General features: G+C 34.2%; 2 protein-coding genes across 2 annotated transcripts; one reads left to right on the forward strand and one right to left on the reverse strand.

Annotated features, from left to right (window-relative positions):
* The first annotated feature begins 2,717 nt into the window (after positions 1-2,717).
* LOC147063536 (uncharacterized) lies at positions 2,718-7,691 on the forward strand. Its single transcript, XM_085959422.1, has 5 exons — positions 2,718-3,095; positions 3,277-4,698; positions 5,318-6,253; positions 6,598-6,908; positions 7,091-7,691. Exons 1-5 carry the CDS (start codon positions 2,718-2,720, stop codon positions 7,689-7,691), a joined length of 3,648 nt encoding a protein of 1,215 aa, XP_085815548.1.
* Positions 7,692-13,801: 6,110 nt separating this feature from the next.
* mRpS34 (mitochondrial ribosomal protein S34) lies at positions 13,802-20,146 on the reverse strand. The gene is made up of 3 exons (XM_085959715.1): positions 19,862-20,146; positions 16,749-16,991; positions 13,802-14,023 (listed from the first exon to the last, which is right to left on the reverse strand). Exons 1-3 carry the CDS (start codon positions 20,057-20,059, stop codon positions 13,868-13,870), a joined length of 597 nt encoding a protein of 198 aa, XP_085815841.1. The 5' UTR covers positions 20,060-20,146; the 3' UTR covers positions 13,802-13,867.
* Between the last annotated feature and the right edge of the window lie 787 nt (positions 20,147-20,933).

Below are 20,933 nucleotides of genomic sequence, written 5' to 3' on the forward strand. Positions count from 1 at the left end.
TTAAATTCGCCAATAAACAGCTCGTAAAGAAGCTCAATGTAATTGAGGCTTTAGTGATTACTGATTACAATACTTTCATATAAACTTGTCATAATTGTACATGGTCTAAAAACGATTATTATCTTCGTATTGATAGTAATGAGTGACAAAAATTAATATAAATTACCATGAATTTATATTAAACAAACAATTTCTAACGAAGATATTACAAACACCACGCAATCTGTGAGATTACGAATCCGTATTATATTATTTTAATATCGTTAATAGCCGATAAATTTCGGATAAATTTCACTCCACATTTGAATCACTTTTATATTATATTTACTGTTGTGTAAGAGACTCAAGCCATATTCATAATAAAGAGAAATTTCACAAAATCCTACGCAAAAACGTTCTCAAACATTCGTGAGCAAATGGCAAACAGTCTCGCTGAAATTCACCCACGTACATTGCGAAATATAAATATCCACACTGTCTTCGAAATAACACAATAGTTTAAAATGCGTATGGACTAGAATATAGCATTCATTAAATATTACCTACACAATTTTATAGGTGAATACAAAAAAAAAAAAAATGTTTGACAAATGACATGCGAAACTGGACTGAAAGTCTTGCGTAGGATACAAATACAATAAACTCCATTAAACAGCTAATATATTCTAGACTTCGATATTATGCATCATAATATTTATAATAATCATCCTCGTAAAATGGAAGAATGAAAGGTTTCACAAAATAATATACATTTCATCATCGATGTAATAATATGAAAACACCGCAAAGGAAATTATATTTTCTGTCATAATTGAAGAATTGAAAATAAATTAATATAGATAAAATATTGTATAAAATTCCTAACAATAGCAAAGAATTTCGTGAAAATTAAATTCTAAAATGCGTTTCTTTGAAGTTTCTAGCTAAATATAATATAAGTACATAATTGTTTTTCATATAAATCGTTTTAGCATGATTAGAATCGATGCCCACAATATGTCTTATTATATTCAGTTATGTTTCATTAACGCCTAATTCAAGATGAATGTCATATAAATGTTTATATATACTGTCACGTTACAGTGACGTAACATAAAGCCAAGATCATGTCAATCACGCTGTGTGTAGATTACTCACAACAACATAATCCTTACGTGAATATTCATGGAGACTTTTATCACATCTAGTGAATTTAATAAATAAAAAATCGGTGTACGTACTTATGTACGCGCGTTGGAAGTTATATTTATTTGGCGTAACAAAACAAAAACAAAACTTGTGATAAACTAGATTCTTTGACAGGCTCTTAATTATCTTGTTAAATTAGACAAGAAAAAGGACCGCTTATTGGAACGCCGTTGGTTTATTTCTATACACTTTAACTTATATTACTAACTGACGTTTAATCGTTTGTATTACAATAATAAATTCGCTGCCTGGGCAATGGAACAATAATTCTAAACTATAATATTATACTGTATAATCGTCACGATTGCAGTATCATAATGTGGCGTAAATGTAGTGCGTTCGACTGATAACCGAACAATCGGTGGCTCGAATCCAATCGAGTGCATTTTTTTTTCGTGTGAAAAAATTAATTATGTGTTACATGTCACATGCCAAAAAATACACTCTGATCTGATTTCCCAAACGCGCCAAAAGAAGTATAACCTCAAAAAATAGATCCGATTACATTCGAAAACTTTTAAGGGACGATAATATTATTCGTGTGTATATTCAGTATTAGACACTATCGTAACAATTAGCACGACAGTAAGAATACGTCTACAACTTTGATAATGATTATGCTACATTATATGAATCACTTGATGGCACACAAAAAATCGTACGTGACTTTTATGTTAATGTATACTGTCCAAGAAATCACAACTCACTTTTACTTTCATTGTTTACGAATTCGATTAACTCCGATCGTAGGCCGTCCAAATAAGAACGTGTTATGCAACTCGTTTCCAATACATCAGTTCGTAATTTTAAGCTACACTATTCTCTGCATTTTTATGTCAAACAAAATACTTACGACCTATACCTACACTTTAAAATCCTATTTATTTTAGTTCGTAGAAACATTGTTTTAATGTTGTTCTCTCGTGAATTTATTTTCCGTATTATTCCCCACTAAAATCATTTATCTTCTTCTTTTGGTGCCGTCTTCCATCTAAGACTGGCGACTAACTCACAGTACACCCCCTTATTGTGGACCAGTCATATCAGATCCCCAACACCTTGGACACTGAGCCACCAAGGCTGACTATATTCAAGCCGTGGCACTGAATAATTGCGAATTACATCGTTAGTGCTACCTATTGATTATCTTCGAATTCAATACAGTAATTTATTTGCAATAAATGAAGATTTTCGATTGCATATTTCGATCAAATTATTGCCATTTATTTCAATATGCAACAATCATCATTTCTACAAACATATTGCTTTCGAAGTATGAGCAATAAATAGCACTACCATCGAAGTTAAGCTTACGGAGATTGCTTAAATAATACAATCTCCTTATATCCATGCTTCTACTGCCTTCTAATTTCCCCTGCATTATGAGTTGGATCAAATCATACCTACTTATCATTGTATTCAATGCATTGCTGATGTATGTACCTTTTTTATTCGTTCGTATTAAAACCGAATGTCATCAATTTTATAAAATTATATTTAATAAGATTTTGTTGTTGTTTCAGATCACAATGAAATCCACATTGGGCATAGCGCTTCTAGCCCTGACGCTAGTGGCATCTGGAGTTTATGCTGATAACGAACAAAAGGGGTGGTCATGGTCATCCAGTGATACCAAAGAAGAAACGCCCGCAGTCGAAGAACGATCTTCTTTCGAAGACTTTGTTGCTGATGAGACTTCAGCATACGAACAGCAAATAAATCCTAATTCGACGCAAGTTGAAGCTGTCATCGATAATATTCTTGTTTCCAACCGTCAAGGTAGAAACATTGAAGGTTTAGATGATGTTTACAAGGATCCCAGCGTGAAGCAAGCCTTAGAAAACGGTGATGATACTCAGGCCAGGAACCTTATCAAAGAACGACTGTGCAACCTTGGACTGATGCAGGTATTAAATATCATATTAAAGAAAAATAAAATATTACTAGGTAGTATTTATTATAAATTTGCCATAAATAATCTACGATGAAATCTAATCAAATATTATGGAAATGTATTTCATATCAAACAAAATTATGTATTTTAGCTTTATTATAAAACATCTAATGCAAAATTCTACTCACTTTTAGTGCGATGGTGAAACAATAGACCCGAAACGTCCATACGTTGCACCCGAAGACCTGATCTATGCACAACCTGTTGATATCCAGCCAATCGGTCGTCCAATCCCTTCAATTCCAGTAAGGGGACCTCCACGAGCTTATGGACCGCCTAAACCAATTTCTATCAACGGACCTCCGCATGGCCCACCTCGCAAAGTTGGATACAATGGACCTATCCGACCAGGATATACTCCATCCAAATATGGCCCACCTCCATTTTCAGGGAATTTTGGCTCTCAGGGAAGCTTTGCGTCAAGCTCACATAACAGTTTTTCAAACTCATACGAAGGTCCATCAGGCCCAACATATCTATCGAAACCCCCAGGTCCAATTTATGAAAGCCCAATAGAAGTTGAATCACCATACGAATTTGAAAGGCCAATCAAAGAGGGGTATAAGGGTAGACCAACTGTAGTTATTGGAGGACAAGCAGCTCACAAAGAAGAAGCACAACAGCATATCCATCATCATTATCACCATGTTGATGGAAAAGATAAGCCGACTGTCATTGTCAACAATCCTATTCCAGTCAGCTCAAACATACACTCGACAGGTTTAACTAGCTCTCTGGGAGGAGGTTCAGGATTCGGTTCTGTTAACAGTGGTCTTAGCGGTGGTTACCAATCTGGTTCTGGATTTAGTTCACTCAACAGTGGAAGCGGATATCAATCTGGAATCAGCGGAGTAAACAGTGGTGGATTCTCCCCAGTTAACACTGGATTTGGATCTTCTGGAGGACTTTATAGTTCTGTGAAACCCGTTTATGAAAACTCAGCTCCTGGCTATTCCGGTGGTATCTATAACTCAAACAAGGGCAATATTGCAGGCAACCAGCAGAGTTTGCCTGGAGTATATAACTTAGGCTATGCATCTGGCTCGGCATATTCCCCATCAAGCTCATTTGGATCGACAGTTGGATCATTTGGTAACAGAAACCAGTTCTATAAAAAAGAATTGAACACTGCTTCTGCTGGTAACAGTTTGAATAACAATCAACTCGGAGGAGGCTCATATTACGCCGGCTCGAACCAATACAGCAGTCAGTTTGGATACTCCGGAGACAAATACAATGGACAAGAGAGTGGAAGAGCAGAGAATTATGATTGCGTATGTGTACCATTCGACCAGTGCCCGAGCCAAGATATTATTGGCCGCAAAGATGACTTAATTCTTCCTCTTGACCCAAGAAATATCAACAAAGATATTGATGCCATCACTGATGAAAAAATCGTTGTTACTGATGGAAATGGCACCATGTCTATTGTAAGAGTACCAAAATCAGCGAACCTTGAAAATGCCACTGAAGTTAATGATGAAGTTAAAAAAGTAACAAAGAGAGAAGCTAATGACAAAGACAGCGATTCTGTTAATAAAGCCAACATTGAACCGGTAAGACTAAATTTCAAAAATTATTACTAAACGCTACTTTATTATTTAATATACACTAATAATTTTATTATGGGAAAAATGGTACCTACATACATACTCACCTAATTTAAATCGTTTCAAACTAAACATTGTGCTTCGAGTTAATTTTAAAGATTCTTTGCAATACAAAACATCTACCTACTTTCATTTCTTAATCACATATTGTATTCGTCTTTTTAAACATATTTCATCTGCAATAACTATTTTATTCGACTAACATAAAAATGGCTTTGATTGTTCTACGTACCTACCTAAACAGTTCTCCATATTAGAAAGTTGAACCGAATCGTGTCTAAAACATAATATATTTTAATTATTCGTGTTTCACGTAATCCAGTTCTTTGCATATCCAATTAACCGGATTAATACCTGCTCCAATGTGTTATCGTTACTAATAAATATTTATTGTTTCGATATCAGAATATGCGTAACCATTCAAAAGACTGAATGTGGGTTTGTTTTAACGTGTCTTCTTTAAATATATTAACAATAATATGGGATGAGTGAATTATCCTAGCGAAATAAGTATTTAAAATATTTAATAAAATACCGTTTCATTTATTATTCAAAATTTCTTCAGCGCCTACGCGGCTCTGATGATGGCGACGATTCTCGAGCCTTTTTGGGTAAAAAGATCCAGCCCACTTTCGGCGTTTCGTTTGGACTCCCTCACCACGGCCACGGCGGCTACGGCGGCTATCCTCTCAATCCCTTCGGTGACAATCCTGTCCTGAATCCTTACGGTTCCTCAATAGGCGGAGGCGGCGTCAACTTGGGCCTCGTCTCTGTCGATCCATTGGTATCCGTTCAGCTTACTAAAAACGACCACGGCGAAAAGGTCATCAAGCCCCTTGTAAATTTGCACGTCACACCCAACGGACAGCTCATTAATAAAATTGGATCATTCTTCCAGTATAAAAAAGATTTACTTTTCAAAAAGCCATTTTTGCACGGCGGCGGTTTCGGCGGAGGTTACGGCTCTGGATTCGGATACGGTCAAGGTGGATTCCCTCAGTCCCACGTTCATTCTCACTACCATTACGGCGCTCCGAGGCCACCGGTGTACCATCATGGTCCTCCACCACATTTCCCATCTCGCCCACATCGTCCACCACCGTATTACGGTTCCGGCCCTAGCAATTATCCTCCACCTCACTTCATTTCTGGCCCAGGAGGCTACTCCAGAGATGAATACGACGATGATGACTTTTCAGGGCCATACGGTAATGATGCCGCCGATTTTCCTCCGTTTAGTCACGGCGGCGAAGGCTTTTACGGCCGCTCGATATCGGATACGAACGCGAATATCCAAAATCCCGCAAACAATAACTACGCAAAGAACTACAATTCCTACACGCACAATAATCCTCCCCAAGCTCCCGGCCAAGCCCAGGGCGGCCGAAACGTAAAGTTCCCTACCAACCGCCGTAGACGCGAGGTATCCGAATCCGACGAGGCGAAATCGGAAATGGTTCCCCATAACGATGATTCTGAGCCAAGAAATAAAGCCACAAAGGTAAATTGTATCGATTTGAGGTTGCTAACTTAATAATGTATGAATAGAAAGCAAGCGATCTGTCGATACACTTGTAAATATATCACCAAGGGTCGAAGGAGAGATGAACCCTGTACGCGTGCATGACCCACCTGCCTCAACTAAAATGCTTTGACCGACTGAATTTTCCATTGAATAGCGATAGCACATTTCTTTTCTTCTTCATATTTTCCTTTAAAACTAATTATTATATAAAGACTTATTCATATTATCATTATACTATTATACATACAATATTATATTTTATAGCTTTACAGTAGTTAAGTGCTATACCTAAAATTAATTAATTCTTTTGATAATTATAGCGTCAGGCTTATTATGGCCCACCTCAGCAGCAATTGGTTCAACAGCAGTGCGGTCCTCGCCATGTGTGCTGTAGGAGACCGTCTAGACCACAAATCCCAGTATCAAACCGTGGGCAGTGTGGAGCTCGTCATTCCCAAGGAATCAACGGTCGTATTAAGAATCCTGCTTACATCGATGGAGATAGTGAATTTGGAGAATATCCTTGGCAAGCAGCTATTCTGAAGAAGGATCCGAAAGAATCTGTTTACATCTGTGGAGGAACCTTGATTGATCATTCTCATATTGTTACAGCAGCTCATTGTGTAAAAACGTAAGTATTCCTTACATACTGTGGATTTTTTTAATAAGCTGGCATGTCTCGGAAATCAAAACTGTAAATTTTGGAAATGAGGTATCTACCCAAAAAGAAAATTTGCCAGAAATTTTACAATAAATGACAAATCAGCAAGATCTATTTTTGTGACAATACTTAATGGATGTTTTTGTTTATAGATACACTGGTTTCGATTTGCGAGTACGTTTGGGAGAATGGGACGTCAACCACGATGTCGAATTCTTCCCTTACATTGAGAGAGATGTCGTTTCAGTACACGTCCACCCTCAATATTACGCTGGAACCTTGGATAATGATCTTGCCATCCTGAAATTGGACCATCCAGTAGACTGGACCAAGTACCCACACATCAGTCCGGCCTGTCTGCCTGATAAGTACACGGATTATAGTGGAAGCCGATGCTGGACAACCGGATGGGGTAAAGATGCTTTTGGAGATTTCGGAAAGTACCAGAACATCTTGAAAGAAGTTGATGTACCAGTCATTGGACATAATCAATGCCAGGCTCAATTAAGACAGACGAGACTCGGACACCAGTACCAGCTTAACCCAGGATTCGTGTGCGCCGGAGGAGAAGAAGGAAAAGATGCTTGCAAGGGAGACGGTGGTGGCCCTATGGTCTGTGAACGTGGAGGAACTTGGCAATTGGTGGGAGTAGTTTCCTGGGGAATCGGGTGCGGGCAAGTTAATGTACCTGGAGTATACGTTAAGGTAGCCCATTATTTGGACTGGATTGCACAAATCACTGGACGCTTTTAAGTCACCGTAGCTGAAAAATGTGATTCATCATAACCAAACTGACTATACAATTTTATATTTATTAAGCCATCATCTAACAAGACCATAGATTTACACATTTTACTTCGCTTTTAAAAATGTGTAAAAGTTATAAAATTAAATCACCAAATCATGCACTGGAAATATCATGTTAGATATTAATTTATGATATAGGTAACATAATTATTATGTATTTATATTCTTTGTAGTAATTCGATTTTAAGGTCTATTATTAATTTAGTTTTAATGAACTGTAATTATAACTTGAAATATATTTAAAACTTTTTTGGGTTACTGTATTGATTCCAAGGTGACAATTTGTTATTATATAATCGTACAGATTATTATGTCATCTTAGAATTTGTCTGTTATACCTGAAGAAAAGAGTAATATGCATTAGCATATCCATTATTTAATTATTGAATATTATGTATTTAATATTTTTATAATAAAACAAAATGACGTCATAAAAAGTCTTATTTTATACACCTATTCCAAGATAAATCTTAATCTATTATATATTATGTAATTAAATTTAATGAAATAATTGAATATCCTTGCATTTTTACATAAATTATTTTTGCTTTTCTTTTGTGATCAAGAATTGATAAAGAATTATATAATTGAAATAGGTAGTTAATTTAATTTGTACAGCAACATATAACGATAATCGCAAGACAAATAGGTACCTACTATTATTCAGTACCACAGGACCGCCCTAAATTTCTTACAATTTAATGATTATTGTAAGTTATAATGTCATTTTATAAGTAAAATACAAGGTATTTTACAATAAACAAGAAAAAAGTTAAAATTGTCATTTCTACTCTACCTTTCCATATACACAGATTTTTCTTGGTCAGTGTACTGGGCCAAAGTCAACTATATTCAGGTCGGGGAACGAAGCTCCAAATTTCGATCGTACTGCCTAGCTGTTGCTCCTTCTTTGAATGCAATGTTGTGTTAAACTGTTTGTAGAAAATGATGATTGTTGTAAAATGATAATACATATTAATATATATATATAATTAATATAAATTAATTATAATTTGAACGAAATATTCAATAGAAAATCTACATTTACTGCGAACAGGTTACCGCATTACATTATAAGATAATCAATAACTGACACGGCCATTGTGATTCACTATTCAGTGCTCCAGCTTGACTATTTTATAGTCGGCTTTGGCTGGGCACAATGCAATTTGACCCAGCAGTGGAATTTGAACCTGCTACCCATGGCCCCCACATCCTGAAGCGGGCCTCCGGGCTAGGATCTTGGGCGGGCCCCTTTACCTATAAAAAAGGCAGTATGACGCTTTACAGTAGCGTTTTCCAAATGGTGTATGCGGTAAAATTAATGTGTATAAGTATTTAGTGTTTTTTTGTATATTTTAATAAATCCATTTGAATTATGGAATTGTCGAGTATCGATACACAATTAATAATTTTGCCGTATAACCACATAATTTTAAATAATAATATTATTGAAGGAAAATAGCGCCGCAGGCGACTTCTTTACTATTAAAGCAAATTTGTGATGTGTGTTTATCTCACTTATCTGTTCGACTAACCTCACCGGGCCCCTCCTGAGCCCGGGCCCCCAGGCTAGAGCCCTGTCACCCCCCCCCCCCTTGTGGGGGCCATGCTGCTACCTATGGAACAACATGGCGTACGTTTTAGCCTCTAGTTCACGATAGAAAATTAACAATTATATTAGACTATTATGTAATTACATACCTACCAATTGTCTATCAACTAATATGATAATTTAATAATATGGAGATTCTCAGGACGTAGGTATAAATATTTATTACAAAATAATGTTAAGTACTTAATTCTGAGAAATAATTTATTTCTCCTTTCGCTTTTTCACCGCAGGACACTTATTCGTGCGCCGCAGTACGCGAAACATGATTAGATCGTGAAACTCGTGTTTCACGTACTGCGGCGCACGAATAAGTGTCCCACGATGAACTGCATACGTTCAACTTACATGTAACCGGCAAAAAGGATTGACGTGTTAGTGCTGGAAGAAATACCAAAAGAAGAAGAATCGCCTCTCTAAAATATATCTTCATTACACCTGTTACTGCCCTTTTAAGGAAGAAAGCAGTAGCACGTAAAATTGGTCAAATTGAGTTATGAATGCCATCCGTTACAATCGTTAAATAGATAATTTTGATAGCTATATATTCTATTCACTTTAAAATCAGTATTATCACTAAAATACCGTTAAAATTCTTAGTGAAAAATGGACATCCGCTAAAATAATACACATTTCTTAGCAAAAAGGCAGCCATTACACATATTTATTGCAGTTACTGCTTGTTTATTATTACTTTGTTTGTATTTTAACAAGATACCTACAAAAAAAAAATATCGCCATTTTTTATTAATTCACAGTATGTACTAAACTTTGAAAAAAACATGTCGTTTATCTCGAAAGTTTGTGATAGTCAGTTACTGCCTTCTTCCTTTGAAGGGTAGTGTATGGTTCTCCAGTTCTTTGACAACATAGCCAGAAGAGTATTATGGTCAGCGGATGATCTGACAAAATGATGAATACCAATCGCTGGAAAGATTTAATCATTCATGGGTTTAGGGACAAGGCGGCCCGACGCACTAACTGATTTTGATCCCCCCCCACGATAAAAGATAAAATAAACACTGTTTTTTTTTTAATTTGTATAAAAGATGATCTTACTACGATTATTACACGAACGGCATAATATGAAATTTTTAACAATTTATTTGCTAAAAAATAAAATTCTTGAATAAATCTTCAAGAATTTGTCTTCAATCAATCTTCAAGTTTTCTCAAGTTTCTTCAAGTCTTCAATCAATTTGAACTGTTTCGAGGCCCCTTTTAAAATCTTCTGGCGAATCGACTGTATCATCGGTGTCAAAGAAAATCGTCGCTGGATTTAATAAGGACAATTTAATGGAGTCGCGATCATCAAGAGTGAAGAACGCAAAAAAATAATAAACTAAATGCCAAGTACACTTGGGGACATTATTTTGTCTTATGCAGGTGGGTAAGACCTTTGTCTGGAGATGTACTAAGAACAATAATCAGCAGATACATTACAGGTAGGTGCATGATTCATGGCATGATCAGTATTAAGTGTGTCGACATAATATTGTGACCAAAAAAATATTTACGTAACAACCAACATGATAGGCCGACAAAAAAGAAAGTATTTCGAAGGAAGCCATTATGAAAGAAGGAAACATGACTAGATACTTATTTAACACGTCGAGGCTGTATATATTCGCGTAATATAATTTAATGTTATATTGATGTAATTAATATTGTAATGTTATACCTACGTATTTCAATAATAACATAAACCATCGATTCATAATTTGGAAACACTCTTTTTAAATACGACCCGGGGCAAAGATTTTTACTAGTATATCTATACCTATATCTGAGATGTTTTCAAATTATGGATGTTCAATACATTCTCAAATCTGATGAATTATTCTCGAATAAAACAAAGGTTTAATAAACAATCGTCAAGTTCTTTATTTTACCTTATTCTGATTACAACTAATAATTAAAGCAGTGGACTGGGTATGCAAACAATTCAAAGAAGGACACTTAAAGGAAATTCTAGGGGAGGTTCTGGAGCAAAATGGATAATAAAAAACAAATTAGGATTTTACAATGGATTGCCAGAAGTATGAAGCAAAAAAAGGATGATATAGAACTCTACTAAATAAGACAAAAAATTTCAATAGCATTAATCTCAGAGACTTGGCTGAGGTCTGAATTAGACTATCTGAAATTCAATGATTACACGATGTATCGAAAATACAGAAGGGATGGATACGGAGGAGAGCGATTCTGGTGCATAAAACACTGGCGTCTAAAGAAGAAAGAAAGAAAGACGGAAGAGCTAGACAAAATAATTATAAAGCCATTTAACAGAATAGGAGTGAGGACCTGATCGAAGGATCCCCTTCTAGAAGAGAAGAGGCGATATGACAGCGAGTCGCAGTCAAAGCCTCGGTAAAATCACAAAAAAAAAAAAAAAAAAAACCTTATTCTGATTATTTCAATAGGTATAATAGAAATGTGTAAGGTCAGGGTTTTTTTAAAAAATTAAAAAAAAGGTGCCGGTACTACTTTTTGCCAAAATTCCTACCTACTAAAGAAAATTATATTCAAATATCATTTAAATCAACTTTTACTATGCCACGAAGCGCATAAAAATTAAACAAACAAACAAATAAGAAATATACAACTAAAGTTGTAAAAAATTAAATTGTAAAAATATCATGATATATTTGAAGAAAATATCTAGTGATTTCCATGGCCCCCACATCTTGAAACGGTCCACCAGCCCAGGATCTTTGGCGGGCCGCCTACCTATACCACTATGGTTAAAGGCAGTGTGACTTTTTTTAAAAGGTGTTCGAGGTAATTAATGAGTAAATTAAAAAAATGCAAATACGCAACCACATATTTTAAATGTAGGCAGGTCATTACAAAAAAAACTTTTTTTAGGTTCGGTACATGTTCAAACACGCGCGTTAACATGATCTTACTCCCTACTTCAGTTATGGTTTGTCAACTTATGGCTATGGCCATATATATACTATGTTGTAGCTTAACCACTGGGAAATGCCAATAGAAATGGCGTATTTCAAAAAAATACTACCTTATTCTTAGGTCAATAATTATTATAAAACAATCATTATTCGTAGGATGTTTTATCACATTTGAATGCTCAAAGAAATAGCTTATAATCAGTATCTTTAGAATTATCGTCAAATGTGTTAATCGTGACCATTTTTTGAATAATAAAATGTCCAATTCTTGTCAAATTTGGGATCACAGAGACTATAAATATAATTTTTTATCGTAAATATTTCACTATATATTTTACTAATGGTTTTATAAATGCGTTTAAAAATTAATAAATCTAAAAAATCTTAACACCACTGCGCATGGGTGTACTGAAATATGACTGTATTCTAAAACATTAGATCAAGAGGTTTAAAAGAATACTATTTTATGTAATAAAAATACTTTATGCAGTCATCAAATGTTTAAAATAAATATAAAGGATAATAAGGCTTCAAAATTATATAAATAGATTATCTACAACGTTTAAGGAATGTCCAGGTTTATGCTCTGAAAATACCATAAAATCTCCATGTTGACCTACCTTGGGCATGTGGACCCTTAAGCAATCTGCAATTTGTATTCTTAGTTCAATGAAAACAAATTCCTAATTATTGATATACCATCATAAATCGTCAGGTGTTAGAATTTAGAACTAGGCTCAGTGGCGCACCCAGGATTTAATATTGGGGGGGGGGCCAAGGAAGAGAATGTAAATTAGTCCCATAGGATCTTTTTCTTCTTCACAGCCTAATTTCTCGTTTATCGGTATTTTGTCTATTGCACTCGGTGTACCTACACCATGGTCCCCACATCCTGAAACTGGCCCTCAGGCTAGGATATTTGGCACCCCCCCCCCCTACCTACCGCTAAGATTAAAGGCAGTGTGAAACAGTACATTAACGTTCTTCAAATTGTGTTTCAGTTCAAATTAAGGGTACTTATACAGTGAATTATTGGCGATTTTTAATACATCTACTTTAATAATGGAGCTGTCGAGTATCGACACATAATAATCAAAAAATATATTGCACAATTATTTAAGTAATTGAAAATGTTCATGGCCATGAAATATAATAGCGCCGCAGGCGACTTTTTTACTATTAAAGCTAATTTATTATGTGTGTTTATCTCACTTATCTGGTCAACCCAACACGCCGGGCCCCCCACAGCCCGGGCCCCCAGGCTAGAGCTCTGTCAGCCCTCCCCAGCCATGACCTACACCACTCCGGAATTCGGGTGGACACCAAGAATTTTTTGACAGTTCCATTAGGGATTGTGTTTCTAAAAAAACCTGACATTAGTGTTGACATCTACAAAGAAATGTGGTAACTAATATAATAATGAATTTGGATACTAAAATCGGTACAACTGAAATAAGTTTTCCGTATCACTAATAGATGGCATTGCACAAAAGGACAAAAACAATTTTAAAGATGACATTAAAAAAAGTGAATTTTCATCCATTTTTTATATTTAACATTCATTCTATACATACTACTATTATTTTAATAATTACAAATTAAACATTTAAGTCAATATCTTTATACAATTCAGCATAGACTGGTGTTCCAATATTGATTGGCAATGGTGGCAACTTTGTTGTTTCGTCAGCACCACGGACATTCCCATTAAGTCTTTTTCTGTATTTCACTTTCATTGTCAATTGTTTGGGGTCCTATAACAATTGCAAAAGAAAATACATTGATTATAGAATAGTTTTTCTTGAGCTGCTCGGTATAATAAATTATAGTGAATAATCACTATAATATCGATGAAATATTTTACATATTAAACAGTAAATCCTCTATTTTATGTTTTTTAAATCATTGACCAAAATAAAACGTAAATAGTAAAGTTGTTAAAAGGGGGAAATCATTAATTAGTTATAAAAAAAATCATAATATTATATTGTGGTTTGGTGCATATTTTTGACTTATATAATATATAAAAGTCTTTCAATATTATAAATTGCCTTAAAGGTTTCATCTTGTAGTTTTCTATGAAAAAATTAAACTATCATTTTAAAAATATATCATAAAGACTTACAGTGGAACCCCGATCCACCGTTTTCGCATAAATCATTTCCCGCAAGAATCATTCATTTTTGAAAGTCCAGTCAAACACCCATAAGAACAATGTTAAATTAATAATCCTGCATTAACCGTTCCCCGATTTATCGTTTTCCTCGATATATCGTCTAAATATTATGGTCCCGTCACATAATATATTATCCTGATTGACCGTTTTTGTTGAATATTTTTCATTTCGCTGTCGTAGAATTGCTTATGATACTTTTTATGATGCATATATTATCCCGATTGACTGTTTTAAGTCGCAACTAAAATGCAAATGTAAGTTTTTTTTTTTTAAAAAAAATTATATATCCCGCATTTAGGTTTTTTTAGGGTCCCTTGGAAATCGTAGAATCGGGGTTTCACTGTAATTCAGTTGAGTATATCACTATGATTCCAAGAGATGGCAGTGTGTTTACAATATATTAAAGTATACACACCACTTTTCCTTAGCCGGCCTTGCGCGCACGGAATTATAGAGCGTGTAAACGCGCTGTGGCATATTATATCCGGTTTAAAGTACCTACTAAAAAGAAAAGGCCCTGCAGAAACTTCTAGGAAAGCATGAATTATTATGGTTCCACTATAATTCATAAATGACTCAAAGACGCCATCACACATAATAGAAAAACCCCAAAGTTATAAAATATATTAACTGACTTTTGCAAGTATTGTCAACTAAAAAAATAGTAGCAAGTCTTTAATAGGGAACAATAATTATAATTAAGAATACCAAAGTCAGTTAAACTTTTGACTGTAACCATTTTTTGCTGGGTGTAGGCCAGCCAGGAAATTTACCAAATCAATTAAATTAAACATTTTCACACTAAAATGATAAAGATTGTTTTGAAAATATACATTAAAACACATTCGCGGACATGACGTCTATAAACGTCGTATTTTGTAAGTTGTGATATGACAATACCCTGTAATAATAATAATAAATAATAATAATCCTGTACTGTGGAACGGAATACGACACGATGTTTATAGAAGTCGTATTTTGGATTAAGACAATATGTTCCCTGCTACTTGTGTCACGGTGCAATTATATAGTGTCGTTTCTTAACTTAGACTTAACTCATTTTTATATAACTAAATGAAAATTTTAAAAATTAAATTTTTAATATGTGTCATATTATCACTAACATACTCCAGATCAACATCTTCATACCTTGGGATCTTCATAATATGTAACAAACAAAATGATTAAATTTCAAAACTCACAAATGACTGAGTGACATTGACTGCTTACATGAAACCCTTACTGTTGATTAGAATATAACCTCAAACACATGCTGTTGATAATATATAATAATAATTATGAAGTCTACTATGAGGGTCTATTATGTGGTACTTTCAAAAATCAAGAAATCCATAATTCTATATTTGTCATATCGACTGCATAATCTGCAAACCAGCTAACTGCACTTTTGACCAAAAATGAGATTTTAATGGCATTTTATTACAAAGCATGTTTTTTATACTCACAAAATTTCAAACTCCTAAGCCTATAAATAAATGCGTTATCGTTCTTCACACAACACAAACAACTGCTGATACCAAATTTCCAATATCGTAAATGGAACAACTCCGCTCTTTATATATAAAAGGGAAGCTAAAATAGTGTTTAATTCATAGTGCAGCTTATTTGTAAAAGAAATAATTTAAAATAAAAAAATAAAAGAATTTTTGGAATTGTTAAGGTGAAGCCTTAACTGAGCCTTTTTTAAAGAGGCACCTAGCGGAAAAATACGAAGCTTGCAATTTGAGATATTTTTTTGATAATTTACAATTTCAACTGTATTAATTAATAAATAATATGTATTTAAAAACATTAAAAAGAAAAATAAACCTTCGTCAAAGATAAACCTACAATTTAAGAAAAATGTTATAAAATGTGAGTTTGGTGCAGGTTCCGACGTTATTATTACATATTATTTTATAGTCATATTTATTATTAAATTTAGTTTATTAAGTTTTCTATTTTTTGTTGAGATTTTTGACTAATTCATAGTATTAATATTTTCTATATTCATTTTAAAAAAACATTGATTTTTATAAAAATATAAATGTGTATAACTTGAAATCCTTTTCAAACCTGGTTTTTTGTTTCACATGTAAATCATTTCGTAATGGTATCATTATTCTGATGACATTTGGTGCATTTTTTTATGGCACATTGTTTACACAAACATGCCATCATAACCTCTTCATCATAGATCATCACATCATATCAGACACCCTCCGCCTCTAGGTCGTGACGTCAGACATGGACGATCCGACCAGTAAGTCTTAAAAATTATTAAAAAAAAATTCAAAACTTACTATATCAATGCCTTTATTTGCATTTTCCTTCAAGATCATCATTTTCAAGAGCGGTGGAAACTCCATTTCGTTTGGCATTTCCTTCAAGACTTTTTCTTCGGATACTTTGCAATACTCTGCTTCTTCTGACTTTGATAAAAGTCTATAATCGGATTTGTATGATGTACTTTCTATAGCGATTATTTTAGGAATTAATTTACCCCGAAATGTTTTTTGACAATGTACTTTAACCTTGCGTATTTCCTAGAAAGAAAAATGAAAACAATAACACATGAGCAATTTTTATAAACATGCACTTGTAGAAAGGCAATCATCCATTTCAAAGGTTTTAGTGCCAAATAGCTTCTCATAATCAATTACCTACAGAACAATTTAACGCAGTTTGGGATTTGTCTTATACTGAGTCTTACGATTGAGTCAGAGTATGGACCTAATAGGTTGAGCAAGTGGCTGACATCCATTTCTCGTAAAAACAAAATCTGTTAATGTAATTCTACATAGAAACTATGTAAACATCGAACGCATACTTTCACCAAGTACTTAATCCTATCCACGCGGACGGTACACCTGTTGTACACTAATTAATTGGCTATTCGGTATAATTAGCATGTTATTTAAATGGGGTAATTAAATGCTTCACAGCCAACAAGTTAAGTAATCGCATATTTGTGTAGTGAACAGTGAGAGACATTATCTAAATGCAACCAGGTGGTCATCGTAAAAAGGTACAATTATTTGTTTACTTTATGTCTAATTTTCGGAATGCAAAGGGAGTCCAACACATACAGTGCAAAATATTTCTAAATAATATAACTCCATTTTATATTTGTACTTACTTAACATTTTTCGCAAATTTTTTTCTAAACAAATAAAACAGAAAAATATAAATACACCCGATTCTCTTTTTGCACGGTTTCGAAATAACACTGTTTAAAAAAAGTAGTGATTATTTTTTATTTACACTGATTTTTTTGCTTCATCACGGTTTAAAAAAACTAAAAAGAATGAAAATACGTATGTATCTACATATTTATCAAAAAATTGCGTTGCAATGGACCGCACACCACTGATACATACATATGTTGTCACCGGATACCACCCAGATATACATACGTACATACATGGCCCCACTAGTCAGTCACTTCGGGTTTGATACGAGAGACGCGCCGCATGCTTCGGCGTTAGCGTCATTAAATATTTCCAGCGATGAGTGATTTTTCGCCGGCGAAAATCAGCAGTAAATGGGCACGTTTATTGTCAAGTAGCGACACTGAATAAATTTAATATATTTCTCTATGTTAAATTTAATTTAAATCAAAAACTATGTATTTTTATGTAAGTATAAATAATAAATATATTCGATTTATTTTTGAGTTCAAGAATTTCATATTTTGAGTTGATTTTAAGTAATGGAACCTATCTACCATTTTTGTATGGGTACCTTATCTTTTTTTACACGGCAGTCATTGGAACACGTATCCCCTGTGCAAAAAGAGGATCCGGTGTAGTTTGAAAATACTATACTTAAATAACTCTGATAATAATAATGCCCTCATTAGCACATATTACTTTATGACAGCAATATTATGAGGCAATATAATTTTATTATGCAAAGATTCCAAGAATTTAAAAATAGTAAACAAACTCTAGCATTTGTTTTAAATCTGCTTATGACAGAAGTCACAAACAAAAAATTTCTACATCATTGACACTAGCACTTTTGAAATACAATTAGTGGATTTAACGAGCAAAGAGTTATGAAGCTCAAATTCGCATGTCTTGCCACTAAAATTGAAGACACAAACACAACACAAGTGGAGTGATAGGTATAAAAGATCTATATAAGGTAGATACTATAATTTTTAATGCTTGGAATAGCCTTCCGAACTCATATCCAGTTAAAACAAATTGCATTTGCTATTCTTACAATATTCGAGTCTACATAATACCTATGTATGTGAAGAATCATTTTCAAACATGAACCATATAAAGAGCATTTTGAGAAGTCAAATAACTGATGAGAATTTGAAGTCGTGCCTGAAATTAAAAACTACAAGTTACATACCAAACATACAGAATCTGTCCAAAGAAATTCAAGGTCATTGTTCACATTAGTTTTAAGGAATACTTGAAAATTGTGTTAATTCATATCCTGTAAAATATACATTTATAATTTCAACAATAAAAAACATATTTAAGCCACGTTGCCACGATCCAAGTACGATTGATCCAAGCTACTCGGACCGTATCCTACTCTTCCGAGTTAGCTCGTATAGGAGTAAATAGTATGAAGCTGTCTCGTACGAGTGCGCTGGGATGGCGCTCGGTCCGAGTGTACTCGGATCGTACTTGGATCGTGGCAACGCAGCTTTACAGTAGTTTTATTCAAGAAATCGTGAAAGTAATCAATTATAACGTGTAATTAACAATTAATTCACTTAAATAAATCGTATTTATAAAAATATATTTAAGTATAGTTATCGAAAAAAATTTAAACCAATGTGCTACTCATATTTGGCTCCTATGGTCCAAGAGTTAGCTGACCCCTGAACTAGGATAATGTAATTTATTTATTTATTTGAAAAAGACACGTTGAGTACATAACAAATTATTAATTCAGGACGTTCACAACATGACGTAATGTGGTAAATAAAGGTAACGATGGTTGTGGGATCAAGTCCCATTTGGTAAAAATATTTTTCAATAATCTATCAGCAATCTGTATATTATGATAGTGTAAGGTGTTCTAAATTATGTATGTTATATAAACAATGCTACATTCAAATCCAGAGCATAGATCCATTGAAAATATGGCAAATTTTATCATGTTCTCGACAAGGTTGTATAACGGTATGTCACTTTTGAAATAATGAAAACAGTAGGTAACGCACAACCATTATCGATTTTTGGATTTGAATTCTCTCTCAAAATATTTGGTAGAAGACCCAAATAATGTTTAGGTTTAGGTTTAGAGCAGGTAGGTACATAATATATAGATACAAAGAGATACCTACTTAACTAACTAATGAAAGTGGATTGACATGTCATGCTTTTCTTCAGCCATTCTCATAGTATTTTTATCTTACCTACTACAAATTTAATAACATGGGTACCTGCGGTTCGGAGGGTAAAGTTTCCACTTTTAAGATTTTGATAAAGCTCGGTTCAGGGTATCTTTCAAAAATTGATCGGACGACGACTCTGCCGACACCATGGTTCTTAAGATTTCCGACGATTTCCCAGAGCGTATTTCCTTTGAAATAATTTGTTCTTCCGATATATTTAATGACTTTAGTCGTCGCTACAGCCATTTCACACTCAGAATTTAAAATTATTACAAAATAGCTTTAGCTTTTCAATACAATCAGCACATAACCTAAAATTTGACGGCCAAATGCACGGAGATTAGTGATGTTCGCAGATATTCGGTAGTCACAACATTTCGGTAGTAAAAACCAAGACAGTAACCACGCTTAAAACGAGGTGAAATATGGCCAATCAAAAAAATATACCTACTTGAAATAATAACAGGTTTATATTGAAATACATTTCAGAAAAAGTCGATGTTGCTCTAGCAAAACCATCTAATTAGTATATTTATATAAAGAACTAAATAAAAAAAGTCTCAGAGCGTCGATAATTAATTACAATATTTTAGGTACAGACCTACAAACTTATCTGAAGAATGGGATGGGGAAGCCACTGTCGAAAACTACCTAGTTTGCCTATATGGACGCCCCGGCCCTGACTCGGTGACATGTTGGGCCTAGTAGGTACATTAATCTATGATGGGCCTTCTCGAGGTCCAGCAAGATGACTACGGATAGTTGTCTTTGTGAATACTTCTGCAGATAATTGTGTTGTACGGATTGATTGGTAAATACCTCGTAGGAAGTCTATGTCCTCAACTTTCCGGGGTACATCGTAAACGATTTTACGTGGCAGTTTGTTGGGTGGGATTTTAGCTTCCAGTTTATTAGATCTTAAATCAGGTGCAGCAGCTAGGCCTTCTGATTCGGACTCTGTGGCAGTATTTATTACCACCCCACGATTCTTTACTAATCGTACGCCGGTAATTTTGACTCCTAAACTCTTTAGGATTTAACGCTTCTTGTATGATGGCTTTGTTGATGCAGAATCTATTAGTCGGTCATTTGTTGGGAAACCAGTACTGCAGGCTTGGTA

The sequence above is a fragment of the Rhyacophila brunnea genome, unplaced genomic scaffold (assembly GCF_057557595.1).
Source record: "Rhyacophila brunnea isolate RB1 unplaced genomic scaffold, BYU_Rbru_1.0 scaffold_9, whole genome shotgun sequence".
NCBI lineage: Eukaryota > Metazoa > Arthropoda > Insecta > Trichoptera > Rhyacophilidae > Rhyacophila > Rhyacophila brunnea.